Source organism: Alligator sinensis, unplaced genomic scaffold (genome assembly GCF_000455745.1).
Source record: "Alligator sinensis unplaced genomic scaffold, ASM45574v1 scaffold996_1, whole genome shotgun sequence".
Taxonomy (NCBI): Eukaryota; Metazoa; Chordata; order Crocodylia; family Alligatoridae; genus Alligator; species Alligator sinensis.
Genome location: NW_005842581.1, coordinates 796,882 through 816,661, shown reverse-complemented (window position 1 = coordinate 816,661; position 19,780 = coordinate 796,882). Strand labels below are relative to the sequence as shown.

General features: G+C 43.0%; 1 protein-coding gene across 2 annotated transcripts in view; it reads right to left on the bottom strand.

The window, feature by feature from the left end:
* Positions 1–7,963: 7,963 nt before the first annotated feature.
* CUNH21orf62 (chromosome unknown C21orf62 homolog) overlaps positions 7,964–19,780 on the bottom strand; it is a 29,587-nt gene continuing 17,770 nt past the window's right edge. For both annotated transcript variants that reach the window (XM_006032668.3, XM_006032667.3), the window contains exon 2: positions 7,964–9,404. In XM_006032668.3, coding sequence (XP_006032730.1) covers positions 8,673–9,365 — 693 coding nt within the window. In that variant the 5' untranslated portion in view covers positions 9,366–9,404 and the 3' untranslated portion in view covers positions 7,964–8,672. The remainder of the gene's footprint in view (positions 9,405–19,780) is intronic.

Genomic DNA, 19,780 nt, shown 5'->3' with positions numbered 1-19,780 from the left:
ATGATTTCATAGACATTAGGGCTGGAAGGGACCTTGGAAGATCATCGAGTCCAGCCCCCCGCCCAAAGGGCAGGAAGTCAGCTGGGGTCATAGGATCCCAGCAAGATAAGCATCCAGTTTCATCTTGAAGGTGTTCAATGAAGGCGCTTGAACCACCTCCGGTGGCAGGCTGTTCCAGACCTTGGGGGCTCGGACAGTAAAGAAGTTCTTCCTTATGTCCAGCCTGAAACGGTCTTGAAGTAGTTTGTGACCATTCGACCTCGTCATCCCTTGGGGCGCTCTGGTGAACAAACGTTCCCCCAGATGCTGGTGGTCACCCCTGATAAACTTGTAGGTGGCCATCAGATCACCCCTGAGCCTGCGCTTTTTCAGGCTAAAGAGCCCCAGGGCTCTCAGCCTGTCATCGTAGGGTCTGCTTCCCTGACCTCTGATCATGCGCGTGGCTCTTCTCTGGACTCTCTCAAGCTTCTCCACATCCTTTTTGAATTGTGGAGCCCAAAACTGGACACAGTACTCCAGCTGCGGCCTCACTAAGGCCGAGTACAGGGGGAGAATGACGTCCCGGGATTTGCTTGAGAAGCATCTATGGATGCAAGCCAGCGTTTTGGTCGCTTTACTAGCCGCCGCATCGCATTGCAGGCTCGTGTTCATCTTGTGGTCAATTATGACCCCCAAGTCTCTTTCTTCCATAGTGCTAGCCAACATAGCACTGCCGAGCCTATAAGGATGCTGCGGGTTTTTTTTCCCCAAGGTGGAGAACCTTGCATTTATCGGCGTTGAACACCATCAGATTCTCGTCCGCCCACTTGCTGAGCCTGTCCAGGTCAGCCTGGATAACCTGCCTGTCTTCTGGTGTGGATGCTTTGCCCCAAAGTTTGGTGTCATTGGTGAACTTGGCCAGTCCGCTTCTGACTCCAGTGTCCACATCATTAATGAAGATGTTGAACAGTATGGGTCCAAGGACAGAGCCTTGGGGGACCCCACTGGTCACAGGACACCACGATGAGTGACTTCCATCGATTACTACCCTCTGGATTCGACCCCGGAGCCAATTTTCCAGCCAGTGGATCGTGGAGGACCCAAGGCGACAATTGGCCAGTTTCTCCAAGAGGTGATCATGGGACACCAGATCGAAGGCTTTTTTGAAGTCAAGATATATGACATCAATCTCTTCTCCCTTGTCCAGGTGATAGGTCACCTGGTCGTAGAAGGAAATGAGATTGGTCAAGCAAGACCTACCCGCGACAAACCCATGCTGGCTATCCCTTAAGATGTTGGCGTTGGGCAGTCCATTAAGGATGGTCTCTTTAATAAACTTTTCTAAGATCTTCCCCTGGATAGAAGTCAGGCTGATGGGCCTATAGTTAGCCGGATCCACTTTCCTCCCTTTCTTGAAGATAGGCACCACATTGGCCTGTATATATATATATACAGTAAAAGCTTTGTTATCCGGCACCCACGGGGAATGGAGGGTGCCGGATAACAAAATATGCTTGTTAACTGAGTGGCCTGAACAGGCACATTTCTCACAAGAAAACCACTCTCTCTCCAATCTCTCAGTCCTGATCCTCAAAGGAAACTTACACAACACTTCCCAGAGACGAGCCTATGAGCTCCATTTCATCAACCTCCTGGATACTAGAGATCAGGGACTAAATATAGACATTGGATTTTTGATACATTATAATATGCCTGACAACTGACTCCCCAGCCCAGCACCTGGCTTCTTTACTTTTCATTCCATCCAGGAAGAGCACACACCAACTGCTGAAACTTCCTTAGCCTGACGAAGGGTTTTTGAACCTGCAAGCTTGCTTAATAACTATTCTCCAACTATTTGGGTTGGTCTAATAAAAGATATCAGATTCACCCAAGGAACCTTGTCTGCCTATGTCCTTAGACCAACATGGCTACAACCTACACCCCTGAAGTCAATATTAAAGCCTTTACAATTTCTTATGTATCATGTAAGACCTACTTTAAACCTGCAACATTTAATCATTTTTTTCTTACAACACAGTGCCAAAAGTAGCAGTGTGGGCTATGGCCAACATCCTACTCTTTACCTGCAGATGCGAAAGGCTTCGCATAGTGGAACCTAACAAAGGCTTACAGCTCCCCTGGCATTGACATGTACAGCTGCTTTTGCAGAGCTCTATCAGCTCCTAAAGCAACATTTTTTCATTTATTTTATTTAATTTTTTTAGGGCAGAGGAGGAAAGGTGTAGGATTGGGAACTTAGAGGATCCACCACTTAGTCCTCTAGAATCCACACTAAAAACCTGAAGGTGGGCAATGAAGATTTCAGAGGCAACTGCAGTTATTAGGCTGGAGCTGCAGCTATTTTGTTGGCTTTCCCCATCATAGTCTTTGGGACAGGATTCCTTCATACTTCCCCAGTGAAGTTCCTTTGTGCTCTCCTGGGTTGAGTTTTACATTATGCAACTTTTATTCAAAATATTACACTGGGTAAAATTAAATAGAGTTTTAGGTTACAACATATAAGAGTATTATATGCTTTCCTAATTTGTTACTTTCCTGCCTGCCAAAGTCAGAGCTCATATATCTTTTGAGTACTGCATGTATCCTTTTTAAAAGATAGAGCTGTTACAGTAATTGTAACAGGATTCACTGCTGTCAGTGGGAGCGGTGCCTCTTTGTAGCCACTGTAATCCCATTCCTTATGCTCTAGACCAGAGCTTTCCAAACTGTGTGCCGCGACACATTAGTGTGTCGGTGGCAGTGTGTAGGTGTGTTGCGCGAAATGCAGAAAATTTTGCGGGAGGGCACCGCGGAACTCCCTTACTCACGTCTGCTTCCCTTGGCCCCTCCCCCGGAACTGAATTACTGTGTCGTGAAATGATGCATGTCTAAAAAGTGTGTCACCAACATGAAAAGTTTGGAAAGCTCTGCTCTAGACTATCCCTAGGTACCACCCAGTCCTCATCTGCCACACCTTTGATATTATCGTTATACTCTGGAAGGTTGCCTCCAGAGACCTGGAGTGTGGTCCCAGACCCCTCTTTGGTGCTCTCTTTCTCAGGGTTCTTCTCCCTCTGCCCTGTCTCTCAGGGCTCTGACAGCCTGATCGCCATTTGCTGGGCCTCTGCTAGCCCACCAATCTACAATAATCTAGGCCACTTTGTGGGGCATCTGTAGTGACTTCCTTTCCTCCCCTTCAGCCACTCCCATGCCTTATGGCCTAAATAGCAAATGTAATGCCAAATGCTGTTAAGTGCATCTAGGGTGCCTTTCTCTAAGCTCTCCCCCAGGCTTCTCTGCAGCTTTGCTGGCTTCTCCCATTTTGGGCCCTCCTGGGCTTACTTATAGTCTCTCCAGTCTCTGGTACTGCTTCTCAATTTTATGCATGGGGAGTTTCTTCAGTTAGCACATCAGGATCAGTCTCTAATTCTCTGAAAAGCTTTACAAAGCTCCCAGCAATGAGTTCTTCCCTCCAGGTCAGGAGAATCCTGCAGTGATTCTCTAGCTCCTCCTGATCTGAGGGCACCTCAGCATTTTATTACCCAGGGTTACCATATTTCCAGTTCCAAAAAAAGGACACCTGTTAGGGGGGCATATAAGATTGTGGGTAGTGGCGGAGTAAGTCCATCCCTGGTGCAGGCTGGAGGGAGGAGGAGCGGAGGCCCATAGCACTCCCTGCCCTGGCCTGGCCATGGCGCACCCCTCTCCCCTCTCAGTAGTGTCTCCTGGGCACCCTGCCCCAGTGAGCATGGGCACTGGCCCTTCTGCTGCTGGTTTGGCCACACAGCTCTCTGCTGCCCCCAAAGGGCCTCTCCCCCACTCTGCTTCTCCAGTTGGAGGGGCAGGCACCTCCCTCCTGCTCCCCTTGCCCTGCTGCAGCCCCAGTGCTGGGACACCATCCTTTCCCCAATGCCGGCAGACACCCACTCCTCCTCACACACCCATCCCCTTCACATACCCCTGCCATGCACCCCCACCCACTCTCCAGACAGGCCCCAGGCCCTGGCATTCTAACCTCCGCTCCCCATAGACTTACCTGCATGCTGCTGCCACCACCCTGCCTGGCTGTATGCTGGCCACATGTGTGTGCACATGCAGATACACATGGCAAACCCTGCCTCCAGTCACCCCAAGCAGTTCCTTGCAGGCTGGAAGGCTGCCAGCTTGCAAGGGGAAACCTGTGGTTTCCTCCTCCTAAGAGGAAAATCCATGTTTTTCTGCAGCAAATGAAACACCTGGATCCCTGATAAACACACACACCTCTAAGGAAAGTTGGAAAATGCATTTCTACCAGCAAAATCCCAGATATTTGTTCATATTTCGAAAAACCGCCCAGATGAAAATTGGAGGACCCAAAAAGAGGACATGCTGGGTAAACCCAGATGTACGGTAACCCTATATTCCCTAAGTAGCTGCCAGCTGTTCATTATTCTGGGCTCTGCAGCTTTCTAACTGTACTGCCTAGCCCTGATCTAAGTAACAAGGCTTGGCCCCTGTTACAGTAATGTTTAAATTTGTTATTCAACACTTCTCTTACTAGAGGGCAGCAGAGCTTCACAGCATATGCACTTATATTGTTTTAGACCCTCAATTACAGAATAACAGTTTTTATAGGTGAGACAGTAACATTCACAAATAGGTTAATTGTACAAGCCAATTGTGAGAATTTCCCAGGGTCCTGCCCCATGATAGCTGATCTGCCAAGACAATTTGTACTTCCAGCCTTACTATTCTCATTCAGTGAGCTGGTGACTGGGGTTTCTGGAAAATCAATCTGAATTAAGTCCTGCTGCTAGGAGCACAATCCACCTTTCAAGCTTGCTCATGAAGAGCTAAACCACTGTCAGCTCAACTGCAGTTCACAGTTAGGCCTGACACATCCTCTAGTACTTTAAAATCATGGGCAAGTCATTCCCCCCCCTGAGATTCGCTGAAAATAAGAAGGTTTTATATAAAATAATGCATGTCTGGTTCTGTTTATTTACACTCAGGTGTTGAGCCTCTAGGATACATGTGCAAAGCTAACCGCAGTGTATCTCAGGAACCATGCTGGCTAGAAATATACTTTTTCTAATTAAAGTTAAGATTCTCACATACTCATATGGTCCAGGATCTCTGGTTTTAAGAAAAACATAACATCATAAAAGGATGCACAACTGTCTAAAAAGCCTTTATAATTTATTTGATGGGATTTAAGCAGAAGGATGAGGATATGTTCACAGAGATGCTGGCAAGCAGAAGAAAGGTGGCCTTTTTTGTAGCTGATTCACAATCTGGGCAAGTTTTCCTGAGCTCAGCCCCAATCCTTAAAATACTTACATGTTCTTAACTCTGCTATCATGAATAGTGCTGAAAGTCAATCAGACTATTCACGGGAGTAAAGTTCGGCACACGTTTAAGGGCTTGTAGAATGCTTCTTGTTGAATGTTTTTTAATACTGTTGGATGTTACAACAAAAAGTACTAGGAAGTCTATTCTTTGTTGGGGTCTTTATACTGTTGATTAAATCTAAACACATGAAATGTTCTGCGTGCAAATGCAACTGAAAAATGCAGGTTAACAACTCGGCTTGTATATCACTACATCAAACCTGGAAGTCCTTACTGAGGTGTCATTCGAGTTTTATGCTTACTAATTGTATCAGGAATTTGCCCATAACTGAGTTAAAAACTGAGCAAGTTCCATTGCTAATGATCAGATGGAGGGAAAAAGGAGCAGGAGATCCATGGGGTTTGTACCTTGATTTTCATAAAGAGAAACTGCATTGTTACATCTCTGACATTAAATAGATTAGTCCCTGAAGACCATCATGAGAAACAACCCTAAAGCAAAGTTAAAAGAAAAATAGGGAAGATGCTGCTGGTAATTTCCATATTTACTCAGATACCACGCACCCGCAACTAAGGCATATGCCTTGTTTTGGGAAGGCAGAATCAAGAGCAAAAGATTTTCCCTTTTCACCAAACTGTTCAGAACCAGCTTCCTCATTTAAGAGACACATACCCCAATTTTAAATCTCTGATTTTAGGGGAAAAGGCGAGTGGTATGTGAATACATATGACACCAGGTATTTGCCATTTATAAATAGTGTTACATGTGTAGTGCCTAACTAATATTTTCATAGCTAGAACATGAGTTCCTTGTTAAAAATTTGTTGCCAGTAATACTCCAGAAACATGGGGATGAGTATGAGCTAAAAGCTTAGCAAAGTCAGAAAGAGTGAAATTAGAAGTAGGGGTGAGTTCACCCCTTTAGGAAACTGCTAAATTACTGCTGGTAAAAACCTCTAGCCAGTAACAAATACTTTAAAGTATGATTTATCCCCGCACTTACAATATATCACGTTGCACCCAGTTTTTGTATATTTTAAAAAATCTCTTCCAGGGAAAGAAGGGATTGTTGTGGGTGATATAGAACCAACTGAAGGGTTGGGATAAACTTCAGTGCACTCAAATACTTTTGAAAACTTGCCTATGTCTACCCCAGTGTTGCAGCTGGTCCAATAAAAGATACCATCCACAATAATCCTTCCCTCTTGCATATTTCCTGAATTATCACAGCTACAATATCACATCTTTCTGGGATTGTTTTTCTTTATCCCTGACCTTTTAAAATTATCGGAGGTAAACACAGCAGCATAACTTTTAAGCACTAGGCCCAGCACTGATTTAGAGGAGGCACCAGTATAGCTCCTTCCCCCAGGAGTCTTTGCCATGTCAAGTGCAGCTCTGTGCTGCTTGGGCGCAGGATCCAGATAGGCGCAGACGCCATATCCAGAAGTGTATGTGGGGAGTAGAGGATGAAATGGCAAAGCCTCCCTGGGCCACCATGGGACACACAGCCCTGCAGTGGTGTGTGTGTCGGGGCGGGGGGTGGGATAAGGTGGCCATCATAGAGGACATTCTAGTTTTCTGCTGCTCTGTCCTTTGTTGATACAAAACCCAATGCCTTCATGTCCTCTGTTTTCCTCTTCAAGAGAAAAATAGGGAATGTAAAGGCATCCAGTTTTGTATCAATGGAGGACAGAGGACAACCGGACTGTCCTCTATGATGGCCACCCTAGGGGGGGAGGGGGCAAGAAGGGAACACAGGGAAGAGAATGGCACCTGGAAGGGCCCCCAGGGAAGCTGAGCTGCTGCTTGCTTCTCAGTGGCAGCATCTCCAGCCCGTGCTGCTCTTAGTTGCCTTCCCCAAGAGAGCCCTATCAGGTAAGCCTCTACTTCTCCCTGCCTTCCAGTGGTCAGAATAATCCCCTCCCTATCCCAGTGCCACAGGCACTGAAAGAGATCACTACACTTCTGAGTGAACATTTGTGTGCGTTATATCCCATATAATTACCAGGATCAAATTATTAGCTATTTCCAGAAAACATCTTAAAAACTGGCTTGCCCAAGATGGGTGTGTCTTCCTTCAGAAAAGATTTGTTTAAATGGGAAAATGAATGAATAACTTCTCGGTCCCTTTACATTACTCACAGTACACACATTTCATCACAGGCCTAGGTGACAACATTTATTAGAAGGTTTTTGTTGTCAGCACAAGACTGTAAAGACCCACTATGCTACATACTTTATTGCACTGTAGATATATTCCTGTCATCAATCTATCAGTAACAATACAGGTATAGATTGCACAGCAATATGCAAGACCACCATGTCACTAGCAGTGCATCTCTGGATATCCTATACAGAATGCTAGATTGAAGCCCACTGCCCAGTATATGCCCAGATGCGGTGGGCACTTTGCGTATGTCCAGCTAACATTATTTAATTAACAGCAATACCCTTTTGTCATTAACAGCAATACCTTTTTGTCAATCAACTTCATTAATCCTCTGTTGCCTTCTTACACAGTTATGTCTCCAGATGAAGACTGTGTATTACATGCTTGTCTTACTTGTTTTCCAAGGCAAGAAATAGTTAGAGTGGGCTATGAAAAACAACAGTTGAAAGAAGCACACAATGAAACTACTTTATTTTAAAAAGTTCAATACATATACTTAAAAATACACACTGCTTATATTAGGCCATTCATCAGTAAATTTCAGAGTGCTTCACAAGGAAATCAGCATAATTATCCATATTTTACCGATGGAGAGACTGAGGCACAGGACAGGAAGTGGTCATTGAACAGGCCAGTGGCAGAACTAGGAACAGAATTTTGGTCTCCTGAGTCCCAGCCTAATGCTCTTCTTGCTAGGCCAAAGTCACGAGAGCTCTCCACATTACTTAAATAATAACCATCCATGCAACTTGTACATTTTCCACATATTTACTGCAGAATATCTAGCAAAATATCTAAAAGCATATTGCATGCATCAGGTAGTTCTGTATCCAGAGGTACATATCAGATGCCCAAGTAAGGCACAGTTCATAACAAAATGAATCAATGTTTCAATCTTTCACATTTAAGACATTTTGAAAAAATCTTACTATTCTATCATATCTAACATTGATTGTTTCACATTTTCTTTGTTCTCTAAAAAACAATTTGCAGAATTAGTTCTCTGTATTCAAGTCACTTTGAATCGCATCTTTGAGAACATCATCAGTAGGATCACGGATAGAATGGACCCAACATATAGATTCTCTTCTGGGCCAAACGGAGCAAACATACAGAAATCCCATATGTTGTCCTATTGTCAGATTAACTGGCCCTCTGGGTCTATTGTTTAAGCTGCTAACCTTGTCTCAGTAAATGAATGTTACAACATAACTTTTGTTATTTGTGCCTGAGAACATATCCGAGTATGACAAACATGGAAAATGCTTTGTAATGCTGGAGACATTTTCCACACTGTAGGACTTCAGTAAAGAGTACCCATTGAAAAGAGATGTATCCAAGACAGAAATATACAAAAACATATGCCTGTCTTTGTGTAACACCTGCAATTCATCTCTCATTTCATGGTCACTGTTATTGTAGATTGTTAAAGTTTGCTCAGGAAATTGGCCCTTGACCTCACTGTTTATTCGCAACTTTTGCAATCCCCAAATGGCCAAGTATTCTGTTGGCAATGGAGTGGTGCCACAGAGGGAAAGCTTCAGGTCATGCACCACGGTAAAGTTCAACAGCATTCCCAGCATGGAGGTATCTGTGAACCAAACTGTCAGGTCCCTGTTGTAGCTGGCTCTGTCTATTGTATAAGGCAAAACGGTTTTGCAGTTGCACATCAAGTTTGCCAGGCTGTAATCGCAATCACGGATATCAGTAGAACAGCTGCAGTTGCGAATTGTGCTTTCCTTCGTGAAAATTAAAGTGTGGTTCTTCTGACTTCTTGCAAAACTATTAATAATACAGATGCCAAGGAAACCAATCAAAAGGAGATGGTGTTCATGGAAGGATACTGGCACTTTTAATAAAAGTATCATGGTGTGAAGCATCTTCTCTTCTACTTAGCGAGTTTTATCACTTGCCATTACCTAGTGAGAAAAGCAATAGCTTTACTACAGCTCACTTACCCATTACATATCACTTTTATCCTGCTCATCCATTGACTTACCTACTTGTTGACCTGTCTTACTATTACTTAGAAGACTGCAATGTTACAACTTGCTCTGATGTAGGGAAGACATACATGCCCTGATTCAGGACCAGGCCCTCTCTCTGCTCACCTGCAATTCCTCTCCCCTTTTTGCCTGGGAGGAAAGATTGCTTCATGCATTCTGTTGAACAGCTTATACCCCCCTGTGCATTCAGGTAGCTACTCTTCTGGAGAAGCGTGAGGACAAAGACACTGTTTGCTCCTCTCCATCCTCTTCTTGCTTACTTGTACACAACCAGGGGTAACAGAGTAGGCCCTGTTCTCCACTCTCGCTAGGGGTGCAATCTGAACAGGGCTAAGCAGGAAATAAGAGGAGGATCTTACTACCTTTCCCTCTCCTGCATAGTTAAGTAAGGGCTGCAACAATTGAGTCTATAGACTATAAAAGCATGTGTGCTACAATTCATATGTGCTATGGCTCATTCAGACTTGTCTTAAGTATTGGAAGCTGGATATCTGCATTACCACAGCAGTCTGCCTGGGTACATTATTATTACGCATTAGAACAACTGAGAAGAAGGGTAGATTAGCCTAGGTCAGAGGTTCTCAAACTGTGGTCTGCGGACCACCGCTGGTCCATGAGCTGCGTTCAGGTGGTCCGCAGAAAGGTTGCAGAACAATCGAGAATATCTGTACTTGGCCCTGCGCTCGATATATTTTTTCTGATGACGGAGATTGTCCACCAAGACCCTCAGCAATTTTCAAGTGGTCCGTAAAAAAAAAGTTTGAAACCACTGGCCAGGTGAAGCATTATCCTAATGGTGCTATACCACTTCCTCTTTCTGAGCCAATATATTCAGAGCTCTAGATATTACAGCTGAATTACTTGGTGCATGGGTAGTGTCTTACAGTGTGGCACACAGAAAAATGTGTTTTATTCGATCCTGCTTACTTTGAAAACTTCCACAGTGGAAGAAATTAGGATCAAATTTTGTCCCGGTATGTCCATCCAACAATAATCCACAGTGTGTATACCTGAGCAGAATTTAGCCCTCAAAACCTTTAAAGCAGTGATTCTCACACTCGGGTGCAGTGAGATCCTTTTAAGGTTGCTATGCAATTACTAGGAGTATCAACACCTACATGTGAATCACAAGATAAAACTAGAGATTTCAAATACAAAAGCACTGTGTCAAAACTATCCCAACCTGTGGTGGTCTTTCCGAGTTCTTTGCAACAGAAGAATTACTCTAGTATTTTTCTGTTTTCACTCATTTCTTGACTGCAGAAAATTGTCATTTTCCATAGGGTGCCTTGACTCTACCAAAGGTTGCTTTGAGTCTAAAAAGCTGAGGACCACTGGTTTAAAAGTTCTCCCATATCCAGAACATATACCCAGTATATTAACAAGAAATCCAGTACAATAAAATGGGGACCAGCAGAAAACATACATACTAATGTTTCCCAGGTACCAATCCAATCCTGCTTCATTAAACAATGGAGTCTTTTAATATAAAAAAGCTTGCTACTATTAATAACTACTTTTTGAATATGCAAGTATTAGGCTAAGGCACCCTTGTACCAGTCATTATTAATTAAACAAACTGGCCACTTGTATATGTAACTGATCCATAGGTATAGAGGACTCCCAGATTGGGGTGGATCTGGGGGTTGCACTAGTGCACTTGCACCCCTTAGATTTGTGGTCCACCCAAAGTTTAAAACCAATTCTTGGCAGCAGCAGCAGCAGCAGCATTTCAAGTCAGGTGATGCTGAGGGAGTCAATTGACCTCATGGCTCATTATCACTTACTTGCTCCCTTTTAAACTCTTCATTCCACAGATATTAATTGCCCTCTCTTCTTTTTAACAGTCTTCATATTATACTAATCAAGCTATCCTTTATTCTGCAATTCTGCTCCTGGTAATGAAGGGCATTTTTACGTGTGTTGTGGGAAAAGGCGCCAGGTGTTTTAATTAGCGAGCTGTGCTAATTAGAAGCGCCTGTGTATCACATGTATCAGTGTTTCTGTGCGTCCCTGTGCTGAAAAAATGGTGGTGGGGCACTTTGAACTAAAGCTCATCAAACATGTTTTATTTGAAAGCGCCACCATTTTTGCAGTGCAGAGGTGCACGGTGATGCTGATATACATGACGCGCACAGCTGCCTGAGTGTGTTAATTTTCATGCTCCAAGCGTGTCGGAGCAGGCTCCACACACATGTATAGGAGCCCAAAGCTCCTATTTCACAGCCCTGCAGATTGTTTTTAACTCATTCCAGTGAAGTTACATTTGTTTTTCACTTCAGTCTTAAATGGAATAATACAGCCTTAGGCCCCTAACATATTAGTAAAGCTTCTAGTTTATCTTTAATTGGAGAAAAATGTGTATTCTTTTATATGTGAGGATGTATTCTGCCACCTGCATCCCCCTTCTCAAAATTCTAGATCCACCCATGTCCCAGGTGATGGCCTTAGATGTTTATTTCACATAGCAGAGATGCATGTTTTGACCTAAGTTTCCTGGGTTCAATCCTAGTTGACAACCCGAGTGGAAGCGTTTTTACATTGTAATATATATTGAAAGTTAAAACTATACATATCATTACTTCTTGATAAACTCATATCAGGTATGATCTTGACTTGAGCAAGGACAAGATAAGGTTCCTTCTAACCCTACTTTCTTATGATCCCATGTTCTCTCAATTATATTCCTAGTTTAAAATTACAAAGATATATGTTTCAGTCTACTTTTTTCTTTGAAGTTTGGGCACTTAGAAATTTGTATTCAGAAAGTCTAGTGGGTGGCAAGCTTCCACATCCATAAGAGGAAGAAGAGTGTCCTGTAAGCAAATGTTAATGAGCTTGCTGCAAGGCGATTTAATTCCATTTGCACCTCTTGTATTTAGCAAGTTAGAAGAACATTTTTTTAAAATTCAAGATAGAGACACTCTCTTGTTGAAACCAAATATTTAATCCATCTTCCCTAGGGTTATCTCTTTTACTACATACCAAAAATATCAAATAAACCTTTAGTTAATGCTCAACTTCAAAGGTCAGATTCACCCAGGCTGTAGCTTTCCTGATATCAATACACTTACACCAGGAGTGCATTTGGTCTCAAATCTCTCAGTACTCAGTCATGCATTACAGTGAGAATGCTCTTACTTGACCTTTGCATGTTGTTTATTTTCCCAGGGTTTTCTCTTTTAAAACTTGGCTTCAGGCTTTGATAAAATAAATCAGAACATGTACATTATCACTATTGTGTCATAAATGGATTAATACTGTTTTACACATTGTCAAGAACAATTTGGATTTATGTTTTAAAGATAATATTTTGCAAGCAGAGTTGCTAGACATGTTTAACTATATGCATTTGATCTATATGGTATTTCAGTTAAGGCAGTATATGAATTTGAGGCTCAGCATTCTTCCTGCAGATCAAACTTCTACCTAAGTTAACAGGAGTTTAGGGTTTTTTGCAAATGAATTGTGAGATCTAAAGCTCATGACAAAAAGAAAAATCCAAAATAAAATCTTTTGAATATTTCCCTTGGATCTAACTGCTTATTCCTCCTGTAATTCTGTTCAATCACTTGAGCTTTACTGGTCTCACGCTACCAGCACAGAAAGATTCCATTTCACATTTTCTTTATTTGATGCTGCTAAGTTTTAGTACTTAGTAAAAACCATGATCTCCAAAAATACTTGCAAACCCCTTTATTTCCTGCAAAAACAGAAACACCGGTATCAGTAAATACTATATGCTAAGTTTTGGTGTGTTTTGGGGAAGTGGTATGAAAACAGTGAAATATCCCTTCTAGGCCAAAGACAAAACATTAAGATTACCTGCATTGCATTATTACTTGAGCAATTCATCTTCAAAGAAATTTGCATTACATGATTACCACTCAAATTACTTTGCTGTCTGCACCCTCAAGGGGTTTAGAAAAATTCTTTTTAATCTGTTTGCAACCGTTTCTGCAAGAAAGTAGGAAATGAATGAAAAACAGTGACAACATGAGCACACAACCTAAATTTTCCTACTCTTTGCTGTACTTTTAATTATTAAGATGGAGGAAATGTTGGAGAAAAGGGTCTCATCTCAAAAGGTTTCCTCTGAGGGTTTATGAGGAAGTGAAGGTGTTTCATAAGTAACTGGGAGTCAGTAGAAAAGAAATGGGTATTGCCAAGAGGGAAGTAGAGAGTTTTAAAATGAAGTGAGAAGAAAGAACCTCTCAGAATGGTTTGTGGTAAAGAGACAGGCCCTAAGCCAGGTACTAGTCCAACTGTACAGTACATAAATGGACTTATGTCCATGAAAAACAGTTATTGCACAAGGTGGATCCTCCTGTTTCTCACCTTTTTTGTGACTCAATCTTAAAAGGTAAGATGGCTGTATATTACAAAAATAGATGAATTGAAGGATTTTCAGGACTTGAACAAGGCAGAACAGAATGACATGGAGATGCCAGGTCCACTTAAATGCCCAATAGCTGGAACAAGCTTGCCCAAGGTCATAGAACATGACAGTTTTTTGAAGAACAGGTGTGGAGAGTAAACCTTTTTGTTCTGCTATGTATAACAAACATTTTTCTTGCCAAATCAAGCTAGTAAAAAAGTTCAGGTAGCCCTCTTTTGATAGAAATTTAAATTAGAAAAACATTCACCACCCGTCACAAAATTCTCAACTAAATTTTCAGTTTTCAGTGAAGAACCTCTTTTTCAGCAATATTCTCCCCTGTAACATTTTTCAGTTAGCTCGAGTGATGTGTTGAGAGCATGGAGTGCTCAACAGCTAAATGTAAAAATCACTCTTCTCTGTCATTTGGAATTGTAGAACACTACGGCAATTACTTGCTCAGACTCTTATTTTGGTTTCCTTTTAGAGTAGAGGTTCCCAAATTTTTTCTTATTGTGTACCCGCTTCCAGGTTTACCAGCTGCCTGTATACCCCTACCAACATATGTTTTATATTTTAACCTCTTCAATGCCAATTATTATTATAATGAAAATTAAATCTGCTATTACACAATTTCTCCCGCGTACCCCCAGAGATGTCTTGTGTACCCCCAGGGGTACACATACCACAGTCTGGGAACCTCTGTCTAGAGCATTTTTAAGCAGTGATGTCCTTGAGAGGACACCGAGGGATACTCAAAAGTCCTTTGTTAAAATTATACCACGTGCACCCCCTGACAGCTCTGGTACACCCCTTGACAGCCAGCATTCCCGGGCAGGGGGGGCAGGCAAGAGCACTGGTGCCTGCCCTGAGAGTGCCAGCTGGGGAATGAGGGGGCGCCAGGAGAAGCATTCCCCTTGCGGCCAATCGTGCTTACCTGGAAGTGCCAGCGGCGCACCTGTAAGTGCCAGTGGTGTGCTGTTGCCACTTGCAGGTCAGTGGGATTGGCCACAGGGTTCCCCCCACTTCCAGTCAGCAGGATTGGTCATGGGGAGACCCCCCCGGTTGCTGACTGTCCACTGGGGGGGGCAAGTGCCCCCCCACCAACTCAGAAGGCACCAGTCACCCATGTGGGGCTGTATTCTTTACTATGTTCCAGGTTAAACAGCAGAGTGTCTAGAGAATCTCATCTATAAAATTAACCCTTTCCCCTACATGCATACTCTCTCTCTCATTTTAGATCGTGCTCAATTGTCTTAATGGAGATTTTCGCCTTGGAACCCATCAAAACATTTCTAAGGAGCATCCTATGGGAGCCCATGGAAATCAGCAGGTTGCACTAGATGCCAGGTGCTTCCATCAGATTTACCATGGGAGGAATCTAAGCCATGCCTTACACACCACTGTTTCTAACCATAACTAGTTGAACACTCAGCAGAACCATCAGTGTGCCTAGTATGTTTTCAGAGAAAAAGTATAAACATTATCAATACAATTTATTTAAGCTACATTTGTTTGCCCAGTGTTGCTGTTTCCTTCCTTGGCTACAGTGAGAAGACACTGTTAGGTAACAGTGTACACTGCCCAGTCAGACCTTCCAATAATTTCTTTCCAGCACGAGCACATTTGGGAAAAGGCTAATGATGGGATTTTGGTGGGGTCCCTCATTAAAATACCAGCAATATGTGGGTATTTAAAAAAAATCTCCCACACTCGTGACAAAGAATGTAACACTTTGCTTCTATAAAGTCATTTTATATTCTTGACAAGCTCAGCCACCCTGTAAAAGTGGGATATTGTGAGAATCCATGCACTTTTTTCAGCTTTTCAATTTACACTGAAAGGCTATAGCACTCAAGGAACCACTGCTTTTTAAATTTCAAATCTCTGCTTGGCTGAACACTATCCTCCCATGACAGGTCAGAAAACAGAAATGTCCCAACTCCCATATTCATTCTGGAGCCAAACATAACTACATTATCTTAGGAAGCTGGGTGTATTCCTCAGAAGGGGCCTGGTATGGAATTTCCTTCAAGTAACTGAAGTTTTAGATTGTAAAACTTATCCAACCACATATACAATATTTAGTCCTGTAAACTGGCCTGCAGTGGATAATAAAATACCACATTTTAACATTGGTCTCATAACATTATTTCAGTCATCAGTTGCAGTTCACTGTTTGATCAGTTTTGGGTAGGATATACAGTGCTTGCGTAGTCCAAAAGTAGGGGGAGTTTTTATAGGATTCCTTCCTGCCAATGTGAGTCTCTTTGCTAGAAAAAATAAATAAATGAAAATCTATGCTCCATTAGACATGGCCTTTTGCAGAACTGGACTTTGTATACCATCCAGCAAAGGAAGAATCTACCCAAAAAGATGAACTGACTGTGGTGGATATTTGGAGTGGGGGAAAATGTATCAATAGAGGAAGAGGTGGAGTCAATTCTTTACCCAGTTATACTGATAATGTTTCCAGTATGTGAATGTATAATACCCATATGATATTTTGAAAATGTAATCCACAAAGTATGATACCGGCTTCTCAGTTACAAGACAGACTACTGTCAAAACCTTCATCAATACAGAAATAAAACATGAAGTTTGCTTCCTTCACTACCCTATGAAATCGCTCTTTTAAGAGCAACTTTGGGAAATATATTTAGAAGTGGACAGGACAACAGGAAGGGAATAGCTGTCAGTTGAAACAGCTTTTGAGCTGTAACACTCAAAACCACTATAGCAACCAGAGTCACCCAGAGGTAATGGAGTTAAGCATGTGAGAATCAAGTGAGAAATTAAACTAGTTTAAAGGTTTATGAGAATGATCCAGAGCCTGGAATAATAATTAATTAGATCTCTTCACCAGGATGTTTCCTACTTATACTAGTATTAGCCTTCTTCTTTGAATAGTTACCCAACCCTCCTATGCAGTGGCAGAGTCTACTCTTCTGACAAACAGAATCACTCCCAGACCACAGTGACTGGTCTGGCTCTTCTGAGCCTGTTCATTCACCACTACCTGCCGGTCATTGGGCCTGTTCATTTACCACTACCTGCACTGGTAAACCAAAAAACTGCAATTCAAAGAGCTCACTATTTCTAGTAAATGAGAAAACATAATCAGATAGAAACTGGAAAAGATCTGGGAGCTCCAGAGTCAACTACTGTTGCGGGCTGACCGGCACAAACAAATACACATATCAAGAAACAGAGATTTGCTTGCTAAAACTCTGCACTGGGATGCCAAATTCCTATTTAAGGAGGTGCCAATGGCATCCAAACCGGCGATTTTACTTTAGTATGGAGGATGTCCGATAACAAGAACCACAGGAAGATAGAAATGCCTATCTACTACAGCTTGTGAAATTGCTAGTGCTAAGTAAGCATTTAATAATCTTTAACAAAATATTCTGCACTTATCCATTCCTGTTGTTTTGACTCTGCTTTTGTCAGTTGTTATCAACATTTATTCTCACTGGGCCTTCAGGATGCTGTTCCACAGTTGTATAAGTCAGAGCAGCTAACTGGGGCACCAGCCCCAGAAGGCTGCTTATGAGGAGGTAAGACTCAGGCTATTGGCAGGCCACCCCTGCTTTTGGGCATCACCTCCCAGGGTCCCAAAATTCCTAGTTATTTTCTGCTTTTCCTCCTCTGTTTGGCTGTTCTTTCAGTGTCTTGCAGTCACCCCCCTCATTTCTCCTACTGACTTTAGGGCTCTTCACTTTGGAGCCTGTCCTAGACATTACCATCCCTAGATAATGTGTCTTAAAGCTCTCTCTGTCCCCCCCACCTATCTCCTTTCATCCAATTCCATATTTCAGCGTTTTTTCCCCCCTCAATGTTGTATCTTTTCATGTGAAGTACAACAAGACTAAAACTAGGATTATATTCACTCCCAAGCCATTTTTCCTTTTTTTATCATATATGATGGCATGCCATCCTTCCTATATATGATTGACCTTTGGTTTAGGGAGGCATCTTAATCCCACCCTCTCCCTTGACATACAAATTGAGGCTAACTCTTGCCCTTTCTTCCTCCTCAATATGAGTCCATTAATTTCCATATCCACAGCCAACCATTTATTTAGATCCTCATTATAGCCCACCTTACTTCTTCTTCTCCCACTACCCATGCACCTAAACTGTCCTCTTACTGGAATACAGTATGCTCAACCACTCTGGGCAGCTGTAAATGGACACGGTGACAGACAGTCATATGTTACAGCAGTTCCTGGGGCTAATTTATGCCTTGGTTATTTAATGGGAAGCGAGCTGGGCATAATATCATTTGACCCTACCTTTGGACTAGTTTTCATCCATAACTAAATACTATTTACTTAGGCTCAAAATGTCCAAATCTTTCTATACCTCAATTATTTCCTCATATACTAGCTTTCTTCCTAAAGAAGGATTTAGTTCTACAAACAAACAATTCTCTTTATCACATATACCCCAGTCTCCAGGCAGAACGATATAATGCTGCTAGAGCCTACTGATAGATCCTCTGGGTTACATTCTGGCAAGCCCTGCCCATCTGATAGAACAAGTATGAGCAACAGCAGAAAGAGAAGATACTCGGCCTCATTGCAAACCCAGACGTCAGGTGTTCTTCAGGTCTTTCATAGTCACAGTAAGGTAGAGCCTAGTAGAAATGATAAATGGCAGGATGATCTCCATTTGGTGATCCATTTCCAACTGGATCTCTGACTGCAGGTGGTCTGGCTACAAAGCATCCAAAGTGGAGCCCCTTATTAGTATCAGAGCACACTCCACCACAGCTCAGGTCGTGCTTGCAGTCACTGAAAAGCATATTAGTTCCAGACATATACAAAATGGCCACCTGGACCTCAAATCACAAACTGTGATTTACACAATTTTGGAAGCCTCCAGATCAGATGCTACATTTAGCAGAGAGGGCATACAGTTGCTATTCTCTTGAGACTCCAAGATCCTACATCCAGCTGGACTGGGCACTCCTTTAGAATCATCCACGATCTCCGAAACAGAAGAAATTACTTACATTACACTGGCAAGAGTTCTTTGAGATCAGGGGCTGGCATGAACGGGTCCGTGGGGCTGGGGTGGGTCGTGGGCACGTGCCCCTCAGATCACCGTTATGGGCTGGACTCTGTGCCCTGTGCACAGCAGGCACATGGTGTTGCGCTGCTCTGGGACAGCGGCAGCAGGGTGCAGAACCCAGCCCTCAGTGGCAGCCCGCCTCCGCCCCACACACAGATCCAAGGGGCACATGCTCCCTGGGCTTCCTCCGGGGTGCACACAGTGGCAAGAGGCCCCCTGCGCCCCTAGACAAGCCACCCAGGCTCCAAGCATCCCACAACCCTCCCCAGTCCCTGGGCCCCATTCACGCCAGTCTTTGCCCCACTCCCTCCTGCACTATGGGAGCATCCATCTGCCCCCTCACGCCACTTCCCCATGACAGACTTACCTGTTGGGGAGTGCATGTGCATGTACTCTCAGTCCCCCCAAATAATATCTTCTCCCTCCACTTATGTTGAAATAGGTTACATATGTACAGTTTTCTCAACCTGCCATCTCTTACCTCTTCCTCTGAATCCTGAATACTCGAGATTCCACAGATGGGAAAAACTGAAGGGTGGTGGGTATTTGTGCCCGGGGTACAAACCACAAGTGGCAGAAGGCATATATCCCACATAGGTAAGCTTCAGTGCTCAAGGCACAAAGCACTGACAGTGGACTGTGCTCATAGGTGACACAATCTCAAAGAACTTCAGGTACTACAAGGTAAGTAACATCTCTTTCCTTATGAAGGTTTATGCCTCTTTTCCATTGTAACTTATAATACAAAGATTATTTGTATTGATTGTTTTCATTTGCTTCAAAACAAAAAAACAAAATTTGTCTGGGGGGGAACAAACAACAACAACCCCCC